The sequence below is a fragment of the Rhinolophus sinicus genome, linkage group LG02, assembly GCF_036562045.2.
Source record: "Rhinolophus sinicus isolate RSC01 linkage group LG02, ASM3656204v1, whole genome shotgun sequence".
In the NCBI taxonomy this organism is placed as follows: Eukaryota; Metazoa; Chordata; class Mammalia; order Chiroptera; family Rhinolophidae; genus Rhinolophus; species Rhinolophus sinicus.
This window is the reverse complement of record NC_133752.1, coordinates 153,546,576-153,565,609: the sequence shown is the minus strand read 5'-3', so window position 1 is coordinate 153,565,609 and position 19,034 is coordinate 153,546,576. Positions and strand designations below refer to the sequence as shown.

At 38.7% G+C, this 19,034-nt stretch overlaps 1 protein-coding gene across 3 annotated transcripts in view; it reads right to left on the bottom strand.

Annotated features, from left to right (window-relative positions):
• NELL2 (neural EGFL like 2) overlaps positions 1–13,571 on the bottom strand; it is a 316,189-nt gene extending 302,618 nt beyond the window's left edge. The window contains exons 1-3 of one of the 3 annotated variants that reach the window (XM_019748417.2): positions 13,416–13,571; positions 12,616–12,701; positions 12,029–12,157 (exon numbers count right to left, since the gene is read on the bottom strand). In XM_019748417.2, coding sequence (XP_019603976.2) covers positions 12,029–12,157; positions 12,616–12,670 — 184 coding nt within the window. In that variant the 5' untranslated portion in view covers positions 12,671–12,701; positions 13,416–13,571. Of the gene's footprint in view, positions 1–12,028; positions 12,158–12,615; positions 12,821–13,094; positions 13,360–13,415 lie in introns of those variants that run through there. The other 2 variants (XM_074325809.1, XM_019748418.2) reach the window with 2 other exon arrangements.
• Between the last annotated feature and the right edge of the window lie 5,463 nt (positions 13,572–19,034).

Genomic DNA, 19,034 nt, shown 5'->3' with positions numbered 1-19,034 from the left:
CAGTGGAGAAGTACCATAGCATAAATAATCCAAATTAATCCTTATTTGCCCTTGAAATGTTTCTCAGTACTTCCATACGAGTATCAGTATCTCTGCGAAACACTGAATTCACAATACTTCAAACTAAAGTTTCAAATTCTCACTGCTGAGAAGCGTTCAGGACATCCAGGTTCCTGAGCATGCTGCTGTTTCCTCTGCAGCACACTTCATGTTGGGACAGAGAAGAGCCCTCTTTGAACAATGCAGGCACCAAGTTAAACAGAACTCCCTTTGCCCCGTGCCTCTGAATCCTCTCACCTTTTCTACATTCTGACTAGAGAAGAATGTAGGTGTTTTTGTAGAAGATGAGCTCTTCCGCCTTCTTTAAAGTTACATAATATAAACTATAATATCACCAAAGTAAATCAGATTTGCAATGAATAAATGGACTCAATTCAGTGCCACAAATATTCACTCACTGCTGCTTTACAGAACACATTATGTGTGCCACCATGATAGCAGCCTAAGAAGGAGCAAGGCAAAGTCCCAAGCCTCCAGCAAATCACAATATAGTTAACAAGATAAATATATTCACTTGGCAAATATTTATGGAGTTCCCACTAGACACTTGAGTTACATATCAATGAATACAACATTCAAAAATCCCTCCCTTTATGGAGCTTACTTTCTAACAGGGGAGACATATAATAAATATTCAAATGATAAATAAATGAATTATACAACATGTTAGATGATAAATGTTATGGAAACTAACAGATCAGAATAAGAGATATCAAAAATACTTGTGGTGTGGAAGACAAGATGAAATTTTACTCAGTGGTCAGAGTAGTCCTCATTAAAATATTGATATTTGAGAAAAAAATTAAAAGAAGTAAAGAGGAAAACATACAGATAATCTGGTGGAGGAGCTTTCCAGGAAGAGTAAAGGACCTGAGGCAGGGAAGTATCTGCTCTGTTTGAGGAATAGCAAAGATGCCAGGGAAGTTAAAACATAGTGAGCAAAGGATAGAGGAACAGATTAGGCCAGAAAAGTAATGGAGTGAAGGTGGAAGTGTCCATATAGGTCATTGTGAGGCATAATAACTTTTATTTTGAGTGAAATGGGGAACCACTGAAAGTTTGGGACAAAGCAGTAACTCAATATGTATTATATTTTAAAAGGATTGTGGGAACTACATTGAAAATAGACTACAAGGAAGCAAGAGTGTAAATAGGAAGACCACTTAGGAGGCTAGTGCAGTAATCCAAATGAAAGATGGTGATGGCTTGGACCAGAGAAGTAGCAGCAAGAAAAAGAAAAGTGGTCAGAGTTTTTATTTAAAAAACTAGCTATAATACAGCCAATCAGATTGCCTATTCCTCAGATTGGCAGAGGGACACTGGACTACAGAAATAACACCACCAGTAAGTTATTCAAGAAAAGAAGCCAAAGAAGTAGCAGGAAATGTTGGGAAAGAGAGACCAATTCACAGAGTGCACAGGACCACCCAGACAGTTCCATCAGCATTACACTGGCCCCTAAACCACCATTCAAGTTTCCCTGAAACCTTATCCTCCACCAGCAGCTCCCACCCACAGACCAAATCAGAACCTTGCCAAGGAATTCCAAGATTACCCAGACAGAGCCAGGTAAAACAAACTGTGCTGTTTGTTTCTCAGTACTTCTAACATTTCTCCCCATAACATATACTCAAAACCTAAGCTAAATTTTTAATACTCTTGAAAAGTAATGTGTGTTGGAGTGACTACAGAAGAGCTATACTCTAAATTTTCTTTTGTTGGTTTTCTCTATATTCCCTCCCACACACACACTTCTGAAACAGTGGTATAACAAGGGCAAATTATACTGTACTCCTTCCTCTCCGAATTTGCAGTTCATTCTCACCCCTCTCTACCCAAATCTACATAGCCTCTTCTCTACAATAAAGCCAAAACAGCACAAATCAAACCAAAGATGCTTCAGAGCCAGTTTCCCCCACTCCTGTGTACCTTCACCTGTCCTCCCTTCATCACATGCAAGTTGCCTTAACTCCAGCATGTTGTGGAGCCCCTAAAACAATCCAAGGCAGCATGACCTGGTGCTAATTCCAAAGTAAAAACAATGTTGAACATGTATTAAGTGTTTAGTAAATGTTAGGCAGAGTTTTATTCATGTAATCTATACATCAACCCTAAGAAATAGTACCGTTATTATCTCAGCTGAAGAGTGATAAGTAACAAGATCAAGTTCACACAACTAGTGAACAAAGTACGAAGATTCCAACACATAGGTCTCATTCTGAAGTCAATTCTCCTAACTACTAATATACATCAATATAAACTTAGAACTACCTCCATCATTTTTCCCTCTATTTAGACCAGTAGTGGGATCTTCCAGAGCAGTGGTTTGCTATCCTCATTCTAAAAATTTTCCTTTTGAAGGGAGAGATGCAAGGTTGCCTGGGTTCCCCATACCTTCCCCAGAATGAAGACTGTCAACAGAGGTGCCATCAACTAAGAAAACATTTGTCCGTGTGCCCAGTTCCTGGCAGCTGGCCAAAGAGGAAATGGAAGAGCCATACTCCCCTTTTTGTTTCCCCATCAGCTCTCTCCCTAATTCTTTTTCATTACAGTGGTCAATATCTGAATTTCAACAGATATGCATTTATATAGTGAAGCAAAAGTCACTATAAAAAATATCCACTAATAAACTTTGCTTATAAAATGGGTGTTCATGTAGACGGGCATCTATGAGGTATGATCTAATAATACGGTGAACATTGCTGCTGAGTGCCATCCAACAGAAAGACAGAGATCTTCAATATGGCAAGCAACGCAAGGAACAGTGAGTGACAAGTTTCAACATGTTCAGTGCAGTCAGTCAAGTGTGAGCTATGGTTGAGAAAAGGTGTGTTTTAAAGTATGCCGTAAATCATGGATCACAAACAACACATGAAATTTTGTTTCAAACTGCAAAGAAATGCTAAAGAAACACACAAAATGTTAAAATTAGTTTATGGTGATGCTGCAGTGACCATGATCTGGCACCGTGGGACTTTTGGCTCTTCCTCCAAATCACAATGACCATGAAAGGTAAATGTTTTGAATCAATTCAGGACATGGAGGCAGCCACAACAGCACAACTAAAGACACTCAGGAAAGAGGACTTCCAGAACTGCTTCCGAAAGTGGCAAGAACAATGGGATAAGTATGTTTGAAGTGAGGGGGAGTATTTTGAGGGGGATTAATGGCAATGTGTCTTTTATGGTAATAATTTTATTTTATTTAAACATTTACTGTATGTTTTGATCACCCTTCGCATCTCTTCAATGTCAATTCTAAACTGAGACCCAGCAAAAGATGAAAATTTTCATGAAGTCAATAAAAACAATGAAAGAGAAGTACTTAAGTGCCACAAAAATACTAACATATGATGATCTGACACAGGTAGATAAATTTTAAAAATGAAAAACAAAAATTTGACCAGAATGATAAATATCTCAAAACAGAAAGATTTCACATTGAAGGTTTAAGAGAGAGTTCTCAGATATTTTTGCAAAAACAAACAAAAATAATCAACACTTGATTCTACTCTATTTCATCTTATAGTTAAGTGATTACCTAAATTTGTGTCATATATAGACTAGGACATATAATTTTCATAGTTCCTAGCTTCACTCTTTAAGATAAAGTCCCCAATTTAATTTTTTACTGCTATTAATTAGTGCAAAAGTAATTGCGGTTTTTGCAATTATTTTTAACTTTTTAAACCACAATTACTTTTGCACCAATCTAATATTTACAATTGAATGTTGGTTCCTGTTTTACCTCCTGTAATAATTTATGTAGAAATCTTCCTTCCTCCATTATACTGTGTCCCATCTTTACACACAGAAGCAGTGCAATAAATATTTGATCAATTGAATTGAAGTAAAATCAACAGGAGATAACACACCATAATGCATTAATGTCTAATACCTAAGTTATCAGTTAGCAGGTATTGGATTATGGACAAATAATAACAAAAATGGGAAAGAGGATAGGTGTATGCAAGACTGGGTTCTACGACCAGCATGAAGAGAATGAGCGGGGGAGCAGGGGTGGGGGATAAAGTCAAAGGAAGGTAGAGGCTCTTCACTTCAGCTGTTAATCAGGGTGCATCTCAGCATGACATTCAAAGTCACCCACTTGCCAGAGTCCATCAAGATTGCTCCAGCTCCTCCCAAATCAAACCTAGCTGGCATCCCACGGAGCTCCCTGGCACTTTCGATAGGCGATCTCTAGTTCTGCTTGCCCCTGTCCATAATTATGACTACCACAATCACCTGGCACCAAACACCATGCTAAGAACTAACCATTCTACTTCCAAAATACTCATGCCTTCTCATTTTTCCCCTTCTGCCTCTGGATTAACCTTTTGTTGGGAGAAAGGGTATATTTTTCAAAAATAAATAAAATAAAAAAGCTCAACACCTCACTTTACTCTGTTCTCAGAATGACCTCATAGTTAAATGATGGAGAGAATCACTTCAAGAACTCAACATTTAGTATGAAGACTCTGACGTTACACGTAAGAGACTATTTTAAGCCCCAAATGACTAAGATAATTTTAACTATCACCCTACAAACACACTCTCATGCATAGTTGAGGGAGGGCTCAAAAGAAAGTTTAATTCAGCTACAAACAAATGAATGTTAAATATATATGTATATATATACATATATATATATATATACACACACACACAGTTTCCTATTGCTTCTGTAACTAATCACCACAAACTTAATGACTAAATCGACACAAATTTATTTTCTCACAGTACTGGAGGTCAGAAGCCCAATGTGAATTTCACTGAGCTGAAATCAAGGTGACCGCAGGGCTGTGTTCCTCCTGGAGGTTCTGAGGGAAAATCCATTTTCTTGCATTCTATAACTTCTAGAGGCTGCCCTCATTCCTTGGCTCAAGACCACCTTCCAATCTCAAAGTCAGCAATAACCAATCAAGTCTCTCTCAGTTTGCATCATACTGCCCCACTTTCTCTACTACCTCCCTCGCCCATATTTAAAGGACCCTATGACTCCATTGTGCCCACCCAGATAATCCAGGATAATCTCCATATTTTAAATCAGCTGATTAACAATTTTAATTTCTCCTGCAACCTTAATCCCTACCTCGCCATGTATTTTATTTACAGGTTCTGAGGTTTCAGCATGTGGACAGTTGAAGGACCATTACTCAATCTACCACAATCTGTTTCTTTACCCCGAAAGATTAATGTCTGTCCCACATGCAAAATACATGCACTCTATCCAAGTCCCCAGAAGTCTCAATTCATTATATATAAACTCGAAGTTTAAGTCTGGTCTAAATTCTTGTCAATTCAAAAGTCCCAAATTTCATCATCTAAATTAGGTATAAATGAGGCTTTAGGTATAATACATCCCAAGACAATTCTCTCCATGAGTAACCGGTGAAATTCAAAAACACAAGTTACGTGCTCCCAAAATATAATGATGGGATAGACATAGGAAAAGTTATAGACATTGCAATTCAAAAAGAGAGAAAATGAAAGTTAAAATTTTTAGACATCAGACCCATGCAATTTTGAATTCCAGCCAGAAAAACTGCATTTGGTTTCAAGGTCTGGGAATAATCCTCTGAGTCTTAGCTCCACCCTCTGGGCTCTTAGCTCTGCCTTCTGGGCTCTCAGTTCTGCCATTTCACTAAAGGTGGCATACATTTGCAGCTGAATAGTTTAATCAGCCTGTTTCTTGCTTGTAGAATTTTTGGGATATAACAACCTTCTTTCGTTGCATTTTCTCACTTCCTCTTTCAGGACAAGCAAGGAGTGTTTTTGCTGGTATAATATTCTGAGGAATCTTATGGGTCTCCCATATATCATCAGGATTTACTCCACTATACAAGACGCTCTTCCTAGATAAATCCATCCCTAGTACTGGCTTCTGCTGAGATGTTTGAGGAAATCCATGTGCCACATGTTCAATTTTGTCAAAGAACCCTGCATGTGACTAAATAGTCTGACCTTTTTTTGAGGTACTAGCAAAAGGTTTTCTGGTCACACCATGGACTTCCTATCCAGAGCAGGCTTTCAACAGGGAATCTCCTAATTTTGGTATCTTTTTCAAATTGGATAAGCTGAGAATTTCCTCAAATATCAATTCTGGTGCTTTTTTTCTTAACAGTTCTTCCCTCAATCTTTCTCCTCTTCCATTTTACTATAAGGAGCAAGAAAAAGCCAGGCTGTACCTTCAAAACTTTGCATATAAATCACCTCAGCTAAATATTTATGTTTATTATTTACAAGTTTTGCTTTCCACATAAACTGCAAAACACAATTCAGCTAAGTTTTCTGCCACTATATAACAAGGATCCCCTTTCCTCTAGCTTTCAATGACATGTTCCTGCCTTCGATCTGAGCTCTTACTGGAAATGTCCTTTATGTCCATATTTCTACCAACAGTCTGTTCATGAAATTTAGGTACTCTCTAAGGTGACTTAGGTTTGCTCTACCATGCTCTTCATTTTCTCATGAGTCCTCACTAGTAGAATCACCAATATCTGTGTTTCTACTAACAGTCTATCCAAGACAATCTAGGCTTTTTCTATCATGCCCCTCAACATTCTCCTAGCTTATGTCCATTGTCCATTTCCAAAGCCACTTCCACATTTTTAAGTATTTCTTAAAGCAACCCCTTACTTCCATGTATGAAAACTAGTAGTTTCCTGTTGCTGCCATAACAAAGCATGAAAAACTTAGTGGCTAAAATGAACAGACAGCACTGGAGGTCAGAAGTCCAAAGTGAATGTCACTGGGATAAAATCAAGGTGTCAGCAGTGCTGTGTTCCTTCTGTACACTCGAAGGGAAAAATCCATTTCTTTTCCTTTTCCAGCTTCTTGAGACTTCCCACATTCTTTGGTTCATGGCCCACTTTTATCGTCAAGACCAGCAATGGCAGATCTAGTCATTCTCGCATTGCATCACTCTGACATTGACTCTTGTATCTCCCTCTTCCAGATGTAGAGGATCTTTGTATTACATGGGGCCTACCCAGATAATCCTAGATAGCTTCCTTATCTTTAGGTCAGATGACTAGTAACCTTAATTCTATGCACAACCTTAATTCTCCCTTGACATGTAACAGCACATATTCTGAGGTTCCCAGGATTGGGACATTAACATCTCTGAGGGACCATTCTCCTGCCCACCACAATATATCTTTGTATAATGATAAATTTTCATTTCTTCTATATTAACATGGCCTGCCATGTAACCTGGTCCCTGCTCTCTTCATTTGCTTCATTTCGTATAACAACACTTATGTTTCTACTACTCTGGATTTCTTCCATTTTTCTCAGATGCACCATTCTCATTCCAGGCTCAGGATCTCTGCTGATGTTATTTCCTTTGCCTGTGTTCTTCTTCCTCTCTGAATCCCCACTGTCCCTTTTCTCCAGACTACTCTCATTTACCCTTCAGCTATCAGCTTAAATGACTCTTCTTCAAAGACAGTTTCCTGGATCCAGTGACTCCCTAAACAAGAATATAGATTCCCATTACAACCCTAGTTTTACCTCATGTCATTTATCTTAATGGTGATTGAATTATTTGTGTAATTGCTTAATGACTATTTTTAAGGCACTATGAAAAGTAAAGTTCTAACTTCATTTGTTATATGTCTAAACACCTATCAGAATAGTGATTGCACAACAAAATTTGAGTGAATGAACATGTTTCTTTAATCCTCATAACAACATTAATTTTATAATTGAGGGTACTGATGCTCAGAGAACTTAAATAACTTCACCATAGTAAAACAGTTAATGAGATTCCACTTCGGTCTTTATGGTTTCCATGCCCATGTCTAGTCATTGTGTCACTCTATTCTATTTGGCCATCAATGATCATTGTCCCTAAGTCCAAGATACTCACTGACCATCATACTGAAAACAAATACTCATTGTCACCTCACTTTCCATACTGCAGTTACTTTGGCCTACTAAAGTCAATGGCCTACCGCCAAATGCCCAACTTTCAGTCCTGCTTTCAAATACTGGCATAAGAGTAGTCTTGCAAAAAGATTTTTTTCCTTCAAGATTGTGGGGACAGAGCCCCAGAAAGTAGTTTCCAGGCTCTCGGCCTCACGTGGAGGAGTGCTGGCTCGGGTAGTAAATGGCCGTCAGCTGTGGCTGATTGGCCGTCAGCTGTAGCCAGTTAGCCAATTAGCCACTAATATAACTACTGCGGCTACGGAGGGAGAAGAGAGAGAGAGTGGGGCTAGCAAGAAGATGGCGGCTGGGCTGGCAAGCATGGATGGCGGTTTGCGGACAGTGTGGATCCAGCCTCCAGTGAGAGTATAGTGCCGCCAGACAGAATATAGTGGTATGACTCCCCTACCTATGGCTCCGTGGGTGTTCCTTTTTGGCCTCACCATATCCTGCGTTATGTGGGGAGCGGGACCAGAGACCCTGCAGGCCTCCCCGCACGACAAATGGCGCAGCGCGCAGGGTCTCCCGCACGACAAAGATCTTAAAATTCTTTAAAAATAATTACTAAACTTACTTTCAAATTACCAACTCAGGGAAAAAAAAAATGTGCTTTGATTTCATCTATTATTCTTATGGGGATTAATGACATTATAAAATCTGTGAAGACCTTAAATTTTATTAAACCAACAGGTGAAACTATCTAGTTTGGGAACCTGGCCAGATAAATTACTAAAACCAAAGATGTAAAAAGCATGCTCACATTGAGAGATCTGAGCATCCTAGAACATTCTAGAACTGTGCTTTTGCTACTCTCAGTCTTGGTCTCTCACATACAGAAAGGAAAGAACACTACTATGATCATTATCTTGAAGAATATTTCCTGGACTGTAAGCAAGGTAGATAGAATTCAATTTATAATTGCACTAGTCCTTAAGGTTTCAGAACTCTTGAGAACCTTTCACAGGTCTTTTCACTGTCAGTATTCAGTCTTCTATTTTTTAAAAAACATAAGTGTATTTTCATGGCTATGAGTAAGATTGTAGCTAGAAATACTTAGAAGATCTTCATATAGATTCCAAACTGTTCCCTGGACACTTTTTTCTTTTGAAAATTATTATAATTGGCACAGCTCAAGAGCCATATTTATTAAAGGATAATCTATTTTAGCATCTAATACTACAATTTCCGAAGCAGTTATAAATCAAATTTCAACAACAAAACAATTTTAGTGATTCTATGGTTCCTGTTGTGATAAAAATCAGGTATGACTTTGAAATATATTTCCATTTGCTTTTATTATGCATATATAATAAAATATAATTATTAAATAATAGTAGATTCATATTTCACAATTTACAAATATATTTATAGTTTCAAAAAGTACTAAATTGCAAGCATCTTAAAAACCACTAAAGAGACAAATGAAGTAGGCAAAAGGAGAAGCAATATTAAACGAGCAAAAATCTTGGTAAGCTATATATTGAGATTATTTTAAAGCTAGAAGACAAAAGAAAATGTTTACATTACTGCAGGAGAAATTTAATGGTTCAAAAATCTGTTCCACCTATTTAGAACATATTTGATAACACAAAATAACTTATCTGATAGGTTTATATGAAATCTGAGAACATCTCACAGGTTTTGTAATTTATTACTATTCATGCTTTGACATTTAACACACTATACAAAAATATCTGCAGCACCCACAATTCACTGTAAATAGAATCCATAAAATTTTCAGAGTCTGAAAGCTTTGTCTCCCTAAAATCCACATCTCCCAGTAAAGCAGTAGGAAGGAGCCAGAACTGACTTCTTAACAACTTCCACATTGTAATAGCAGAGAAAAGACCTTTCCAAGGTAACTACAATGCAAGGCCAAAGATTTCTCTGTTGTCAATTTCAGAATCTAAACCTTAGAATAAAAGTAATCATTGGAACATAATCAAATACATTTGTAATACATGCCTGCTGAGAACACAGCAGGGAGCAAATACTTGCTGATTGATTGGATATATGAAATAAGGTTCATAACTTGGCAGGAAATGAAATTCCACACCTTCAAATCTTGTATACTATAATTGTTGGGCATTTACTCTGTCTAAATATTGGGCTTGGTACCAACAAGGAAACAAAAACCACCAATTCATCAATGTTCATTGGTATCTGGTTACCATGGAGAACTGAAAGAAAACATATTTCATGAGCCTCATGTATTTGCAATACAATGCCTACCTTGAAGAACTGGCAATGTAAATAAAAACAAATACCAAACATCCCTTTTAAAAAATAACCATGAAAAGATATTGATCCCTTGCAAGTAGTTCCTAGACATTGTCTAATTGTCTAGCATCAGAACATAAAATGCACAGTCCTGAAGGTTTCTGTTTGTGACAGTTCAGACACCCTTCAGAAGAAGCTATGAAGAACACTAATATAATTTAAAGGACCTCTGGAAATTTTAAGGGCACTACAACAACATTTGTTTATTAGGAGCTTTCGCTTCTCTAAAGCTTTCCAGTTACACAAATAGGCAGTCCTGAAATAACTTTCTTTCCAGTTCACAGGGATTGAAAATCAGCGGTATAAAAAAAGAAAAAGAAGCTTAACCTTAGTGACACTTCTATTGCACTCTGAATTTTTCTAACTGTCTCATCTTATTTCCTTTATCAGATTTAGTCATTATTTTTAAGGGATTCAAAATCCAAGCTGCCCCCCTCCAAAAAGACCTTTAAGTAAATAAAATATTATCATCAATATTTGTCACAATAAAAATATTTAGTGGGCTCACTATAATGAAAACAAAAAATTGTATTTCAGTTTTTTGTAAGAGTAAACTTGTTTTAAAAGTGCAACACATGTCAATTTCCTCCTTCTCCAACTGTAGGCTTTGGTGTTACTGTCCATGGTGACACTTACTGGCTATATCAGGCAACAACACCACTACAAAAACACTCAAGTTTTATTTTATGCCTATTGCTTGGTGGCAGATTTGCTGAAGTGGTTTTATTCTGTATGTCCAACTCTTTAGTAATATGAGTTGCACTTATTTTGAAGCCATGGCACCAAAATCACAAAAGAAAAATCTGGGTGGGACGAAGATGCTCTAGTCAGTCCATCAGGTATGTCACACCAAACTCCATCTCTCTTTTGCCTTCATCTTTGCTACACCATATATGAAACTAATCTTTCTGTATGTGTTTAGCTACCTTTTAGAAGTTCATATTACAGCACCTTTCCACAAATCAAGCAATCTTCAAAACCTTTAGTAAATTAAAGTTAAAGGCTTGATGCAATGGAATTTGCTTCTGATTATACAACACATCTAAATATCGTTTAAAATGTAGATATCTGTGCCCATGCCCACTAACTTCAAAAAAAAAGTTTTAAAATCCTAAGTATATAATTAATGGTGATGCAGATATACTTTTGAATTAACACTTATTTGAATTACTTCCAAAATATTAATAATTGTTAAGAGACTATTCCTTTTCTCTTGCCATTGATAGAAAAGGAAGAATCATGATCTTGCAATGAGGACTCGCATCTCAAATATATTGTGTTTGTGATATACAGTAGATAAAGCTATTGAGAGGTATTAATTTTTCCAGAAAGCTATCCACATAAAGAAATTCCTCCCAACCGGGCACCATTGTACGTGAAACTTTCAGAGAACACTGTCTTAACTAAGATTAAGCTATCTCATTTCCTACCTAAATCAATTTTACCCAAATGAGGCATTTGTGTTATAATTCATTGTTCCCCAGACTAAAATCTACCATCTGCCATTGGAGTGTCTGTGTAGTAATTAAGGCACTATCCATTAGAACCGGCAAGAGTACAAAGTAAGGAGGAGGGGGCAGGAGGGGAAAGAAACCAAGCCACTTAAAAAGAGATGGAAGGTGTGCGTATTTCACACTGACCCCTCCACATCTCAGCTCAGATACAGTCATCCATGAGTCAATACAGAAGTTAGGAGGAGTGGCGACGCCAACTCCTCCCAGAACTAAACTGGCACTGGGGAATCAGCACGCTCTTCATACCTTGAAAGAGAAAGGCTTTCGTCCCATTATGCAGCCCAGGGACCTGGCGCACTCCGGCCGTGGACTCCCCAAGTTCTAACTCTGTTAAGACGTCGATCTGTAGGGAGGGGTCCACACCAAGGCCCCAAACTGGTGGGAGTGGGAGTAGGGGGAGAAAAGAAAGAAAAAGCTACATCAAAATACAAGCCTCTTCCTCCGGGGCAGAAAAAAAAAAAAACCGTGTCTGTGAGACAATATTGGGAACTGACGACGAAGGCGACTCCCTCCTCCACCGCTGAGCGCCTTACCTGAGATCAGCAACCAAGCTTTAAATAGCGGAGCACCCAGTCCCATTTCCGTGACCTACTTTAAACCATCTCGGTGCAAAGTTCCCCCATGGCCCTCAGACCCTGGACTAGGAATGTGACCCACCCTGCCGTCTTCAAGACAGACACAGAAAAAAATCCACATCCAAACCCGCCCCCAATGCCAAGCTTCCCACTCCAGACCTACTTTGGGTGGAGGAAAAGCGAGGTGTCCCCAACCAGCTTGGGCTGCCCCGAGGCGGGGGCCATCTCTTCCCGCGCCCCATCTCTGCCGCCACTCACCTGCTCCGAGACCGAAGATCAAACAGAATGTTCTCAGTAAGACCCGAGACTCCATGGTGTGGATCTGCTCAGTCCATCGTCTCTCTCTTTAAAAATGAAAATAAAAAATTGAAGAGGTTCTTGGAATCAAGCGGGAAAAGAGCGTTTGTCTCTCCTGCCGCTGCCTCGGATTTACTGATGAGTAGGATTAGTACGATTTGGTTGCCTAAGAAAAAAAAGGGAGGACCCCCCAGGCACATGAAGAACTTGGACCCTCCAAAGCGCACATCATTCCCACACTCAGAACCCAGGCGGCAGTTCCAGCTGGGAGGGGGCCCAGCAGGAGGGGACAGACTCGCCCCGAGGCTGCTTAGCCGGGGAATTTTCTCCGGAGCCGAATAAAAGCAGCGGAAGGCACGCACACCCAACAGAAGGGAGGCGGCTGCAAGAAAGCCCAGGCTGGGTTTGCCCGCACCCGCCCGTCTTCCCAGTGCCCGAACCTGTTGTAAAGGCAGAGACAATGGAGAGAGCGCCTGGAGACGCGCGAGGAGGAGAGACAGTTCCTCCCTGGAGGGAGGGGCGGGCCTGCGGAGGCGGGGAAAGGAGGCGAAGGGAGGGACCGCCAAGGGCGAGGCCGGCGCAGCGCGTCCCTCTCCCACAACGGCTCCTTGGTTTCCAAGCCCCGTCTAGCGATTCCGGAGTAGCTGCAGCCTCTGTCCTCCTCCCTCCCTCTCTCTCTGACCGGGGCAACGCCAACCTCCTTTCAGAATGGAAAGATCTAAATTCAAGGTATTAAGTTGATGGGCGGTCTTTGCTCTCACCCCTTGATTTCGGGCACGTGTCTTGAAAGACAGACGGAGAGAAAGGATCACCCAGCCGCAGAAGGCAAGGCTAGGAATCATGCTCCACCGCCCCTTAGGCAAGGAGGGAAGCCCGCATACAATCGTGCGTGGTACTCGGGAGCAGCCTCAAGAACTGGAGAGGGGACTCCCTCTCGGAGGCGTGCAGAGGAACGTTGCCAAAGCACGCTAGACTCCCAAGGTGGGGCTGGGCGACGTAGAGAAAGACTGTTGGAGACGGGTGGCAAGTTTGGGAAGCGCTGGGAGCCCTAGGGGAGACGTTCTCTGGCGGGGGGTGGGGGGGAGGGGAAGGGGGTCGCTGGAGAGCAGGGGAGAACTTAGACAGGAACTGCTGGACAGCTCCAGGACCTCGTGCGCCCCCTGCCAAACACAGCACGGAGACCAGGGCTCTAACACTCCAGGAGGCGCACAGAGCAGGAGGCTAGAGCTGCAAAGCCAGCATGCCTGACCACGTGCAAAAGAAGAGATGGGTGGGTGGGTGGGTGGGTGGATGGATGGATGGATGGATGGATGGATGGATGGATGATAGACAGACAGGGACGGTTGAGAGGGGGAAGTGAGGGAGAGAGGGAGGGAGGGGGCAGGGGTAGGAGGGAGGGGAGAGGGAAAGAGAGAGAGAGAGAGAGCAGAGCCCAGGCAAGAGAGAAGAGACACCCCACTGTTGAACATATTTATGCAAGGTCTCCCCATCCTTGCACCATACATGCCAGAACCATAACAGTGAGGTCATTTGAGATCTAATTCTCAGCAGGCAAAAGTATATTCAAGATAGATGGCACATGATCTTCAACAGCCTAAAATGTTGAGGTAAATCTTGAATAATGACTGAGGGTAGTCTGAGGTTCCAGAAGAGCAATATGTACTATGTTATTCTTTAATGGGGAGAAGGGGACATTTTTAGCTCTGTCCTTGGAATTTTTAGGGGAAAAACAGAATCTAGAAGCTTTTCAAATTAATTTTTAATTTTCTCTCCTTCTCAAATATTCTACTTCATTCTATTTCTAATTTTGTAAACGTTGAGAAATATTCCAGCACCTACGTGTGATGTATTGTTGTATGACTCTTCCTAAATTTGCAAAACTACATAAGATATTAATATATTTGAATACAATTAAAGAAAATTATTCATCAGGAAATTAAATCTCTTTCTATAGCAGTACCTCCAAAAATATTGAATTGTTTTAAGTATCTATAAAAGTTACATAAAATGCATTTTAAATAATTCCATTTTTAAAATTTTATTGGAAGATAAAATGAGAGGATAAAGTAAATATACAGATACACACATATTTACATGTAGTTCTCCTTACTGTATTCTACCAAATCATAGAATCAGGGGTACCCTCCAATCTCTCTCACTCTCACGTATGACATGCTGATAGCTGGTGGTTAATAAGCTTGTCTCTAGTGTCCCAAACCCACTTAAGCTCCCTCCAGAAGAGTGGTATTTTGTACCCAAAATTATTCCAGTTGAACCTGCTACTATAATTATGTGACCTAATTAAATTTATGAAAACACAGAGAGTTATTTCTATAAAACTAAAATGTAAAGCTCTGAAAAACCATAATAAAGGTTAGTCATTGTATTAGTTAGGGCATGGATTCTCAGTCTTAGAGCTGGATAGTTCTTTAAGGTTGGATAGTTCTTTGTTAGGGTAGTCCTGTGACTTGTGAGATAATTAATTGAATCCCTGGTCTCTACCCACTAAATGCCAGTATTTTTAATATTCCACTTTATGTGTATGTCTTTTAACTGTATTTTTGTGTGTAACTTTTAAAATTGGTGTTCTAGAGAAAACTTAACTTGTCACCATCTACTTAAAATCCACATGTTACCACTTCATTTGGAATATAGAAACTTTACCACCATGTTGGTTCCTTTATCCTCATCCCTTCATGTTGTGGTTATATTAAATCAACATACACTGAAACTTCCTTTAGACAATGTTAAAACTTTTGCTTTCAATCATTGTAGTGGAAAGAATAATGCTTTTCTCCCCCCCCCCACCCCTCCACCACCCAAAATAAAACATGTTCATGTCCTAATTCCTACAATTTGTGAAAGTTACCTTACATGGCAAAAGGGATTTCAGTTTGCAGATGGGATTAAGATTGCTAATCAGGTGACCTTAAAATAAGGAAATTATCCTGGATTATCTGGGTATACCCAATGTAATCACACAAAGGTCCTTAAATGTGGAAGAGAGAGGCAGAAAAGAAGAATCTGTCCTGCTGTTGCTGCCCATGAAATAGAAGAATACAGGAAGGCTATGAGCCAAGGTATGTGAGCAGCCCCCAGAAACTGGAAGTGACAAGGAAAAGGATTCTTCCCTACAGCCTCCAGAAAGAAACACAGCCTTGCCAATACCTTGATTTTAGCCCTTTGACATCCATTTTAGACTTCTAAACCATAGAACTATAAGGTAATAAATTTGGGTTGTTTTAATCCACTAAATTTGTGGTCATTTGTTTCAGCATCCAGAGAAAACTAATAATATAATTACTAACTGCATAATGAAAAGTTCAGTCAAAATGGTAGATACTACTGACCCTGAGAGGATCCCCTTCTACCATAAATGCATATCAAAGCTAAATAAAATGTTCAAGAACTCTCAGGAAAACCATTTTTTAATGATTTGCTATGTAAACTTTAACACATTTTTGGTTGCTTTTCTATGGACACAGAGCAGTGTTTCATTTAACAGGGAGATCTGTTCTGTTCAGTAGCCCCTAAGGGTAAGTGTGGAGATTTCCCTTCCATTCCACCATACCCCTGTAGGAGTCTCTTTGGTTGATTGATGTAAAAACAGACATTGAGATAAACATTCATATGCAACTGATTTACTAAGGAAATGTCCCTGAGGAAACTGATAACGTAATGAGGGAAGGGTAAGAAACTATGTATAAAATATCTGTTTGATTTTGTAAAAACAAACAAAAAGTTCAATAATTTTGTATTCATAGATAAGCTTTAAATTAAAAACTAAAGAAAGAAAACCCCCAGATGCTAGGGCAGAAAAAGAGGTAAGTGAAGATTGGCAGAGAAAGGCGTAGCTGATGCAAAGATTGAGAGAGGATGAGACACAGGGTTTCAAATTCAATAGAGGCCCGAAGACAATGGGGTAGGATTTTAACATCCAGACAAGAACTGGAAACAATGAATTACAGCCAAAGCCAGAAGATGTTACTGACCCCTCTGATAAAAGTAGGGAAGTTTGAATGATTATACAATAAAAAAAAGAACGTTTAAAATTTTTGCAAATTAGCCTAAGAAATGGCAAAAATGTTTGCCAGCTGCACAAGACCATAAGTGGAAAACACCTATAATGAATGTCAAATCCCAAGCCTTGCCACTTGTAAGTACAAGGTCAAAAATTATACTTCCCACTGATATAAAATTCTAAAATCAGATATTAGTATAAAACCCCTAGTTTCCTAAAGAAGCAAATGTAAAACTTCTATTAAGGGACCTTCCACAACTTCTGGCGTATAAGAGGAAGTTTTCTGATGAGGATAAAATCACAATAAAATAATAATAATAATGATAATAAATTGCATTGAAATATAATACCATGAAAGGCAGTCAGGAGATACACACAGAGATAAAGAGAATTAGTATCTCATGAGCTCAGAATATTAGGGGAAAAAATGATAAAATGTATAAAATAATTATGTTTAAATGATCCGAGTTTTTTTTAAGGGAATAGACAAAATAACAAAAAACAGAATTATGTAAGAAAATACTAAGCAGATTTCAAAGGAAATCAAATATAACTTCTAAAAATAAAAGTATATTTGGAAACAATATTTAATAAAAAACATTGGCTATAAAAAGCAGCAGCAGATAAAATAGACCTTAAAATTAGTGAACAAAAATATCTGGGAACAAAAAATGAGATCTGAAGATATTATGAAAAATATGGCAAGAATGACAAAATGATGGACAACATGAATTAAATATGAATGTTAGAATCAGAAGACCCAACACACAACTACTCAGAGATATGGAATAAAAGACTAGAGAGAATGGAAGCAGACAGTGTTATGGGAAATATTTAAACAAATAAGAGCGTAAAAAGCTTTCAAAAATTAAAAAAAAAAAGTGACATGAGATTCTAGTTTTCAGTAATTCTCTAATTATAATTCTAATTCTCTCCCACTAAATGTTATCAAACCTGACATAATGCATAGACTATTTGAGGACTCTGAACATTAAACAGAACAGGCTAGTTGAGAAAGAAAACCAGAGTTTGAAGTGTCACTACACAGGCAATGAGTGCTTCTAAGAAATAGACCATGACCCAAGTCACAGACTGGCCTCTGGGTGGTACACACATGAGATAAATTTAAATAAACTACAAATTATTTGAAATCACGCCAAAAGAAGGTTAGTCAAAACTTGCAGTCTACATCCAACTGGGTTAATTTCCAACTTAAAAAGAAATCTACGTACTCCATAATACTTAGCAAAATTCAGAGTCTCATAATGTTAAAATGTTCAGGACATAAACTGAAAGTATTTGGCATGCAAAAAAAACCAGGTATACTTTAATTTATATGAGAAACTCAATCAATACAAACCAGTACCAGCATGACACAGATGTTGGGATTATCTAAAAAAGACATTAAAGATCTATTATAAAAAATGCTCCAAAAATAAGGGCAAACACTCTTGAAACAAATGAAGACAGAAATTAGCAGCAAATAAATAGAAGATATTTTTAAAAGAACCAAGTGGAAATATTAGAACTGAAAAGCATAACTGAAATAAAAATTTTTTAAAACCTCATTATAATGGGCTCAGTATCAGAATGGAAATGACAGAGGAAGGAGTCAGTTAGCTTAAAAATAGATCAATTGAAAGTATCCAATCTGAACAGAAGAAAGAAGGGTTTTTTGTTTGTTTTGTGTTTTTCTTTTTTAATTAACACAGCAGCAGAAACCTGTGGTTGGGGGTGAGGGGACAAAAGAACCTTAATGTCATCAGTATCCCAGGAGAGGAGAAAGCAGTTAGGGGGGGAAAAAGTATTTTAAGAAATAATAGCCTAAGATTTCCCAAATTTGGCAAAAGGCATAAACTTACAGATTCAAGGAGCTCAGTGAATCCCAAATAGAATAACCTCAAATCAATCTATGACCAGCCATTTCATAATCTAATTCTAAAAACAATCGAAAAAGAAAGCTATCAAACACATACACACACACAAATCTTGAAAGCAAATAGGGAAAAATGACACATTACTAATAGGGAAGCAACAATTTGAATGAATGCAGACTTCTCATCAGAAACCATGCAGACAAGAAAGAAGGGAACAACAGTTTTTAAAGTGGTCAAAGAATTCTGTCATATCAGAATTCTATATCTGGTGAAAATATATTTCAGGTATGAAGATGAAGGGAAAACATTCTCAGATGAAGAAAATCTAAAAGAATTGCTTGTCAGCAGACCTGCTCTAAAAAAAATGCTAAGGAAAGTTCTTCAGATAGAGCGCTACATAACTCATTGCTGAGTATCACTACAGTCACCTTCAAAGTACTCCCCTTGGGAAGCTATGCACCAATGCCAGTGCCTAGTTCACC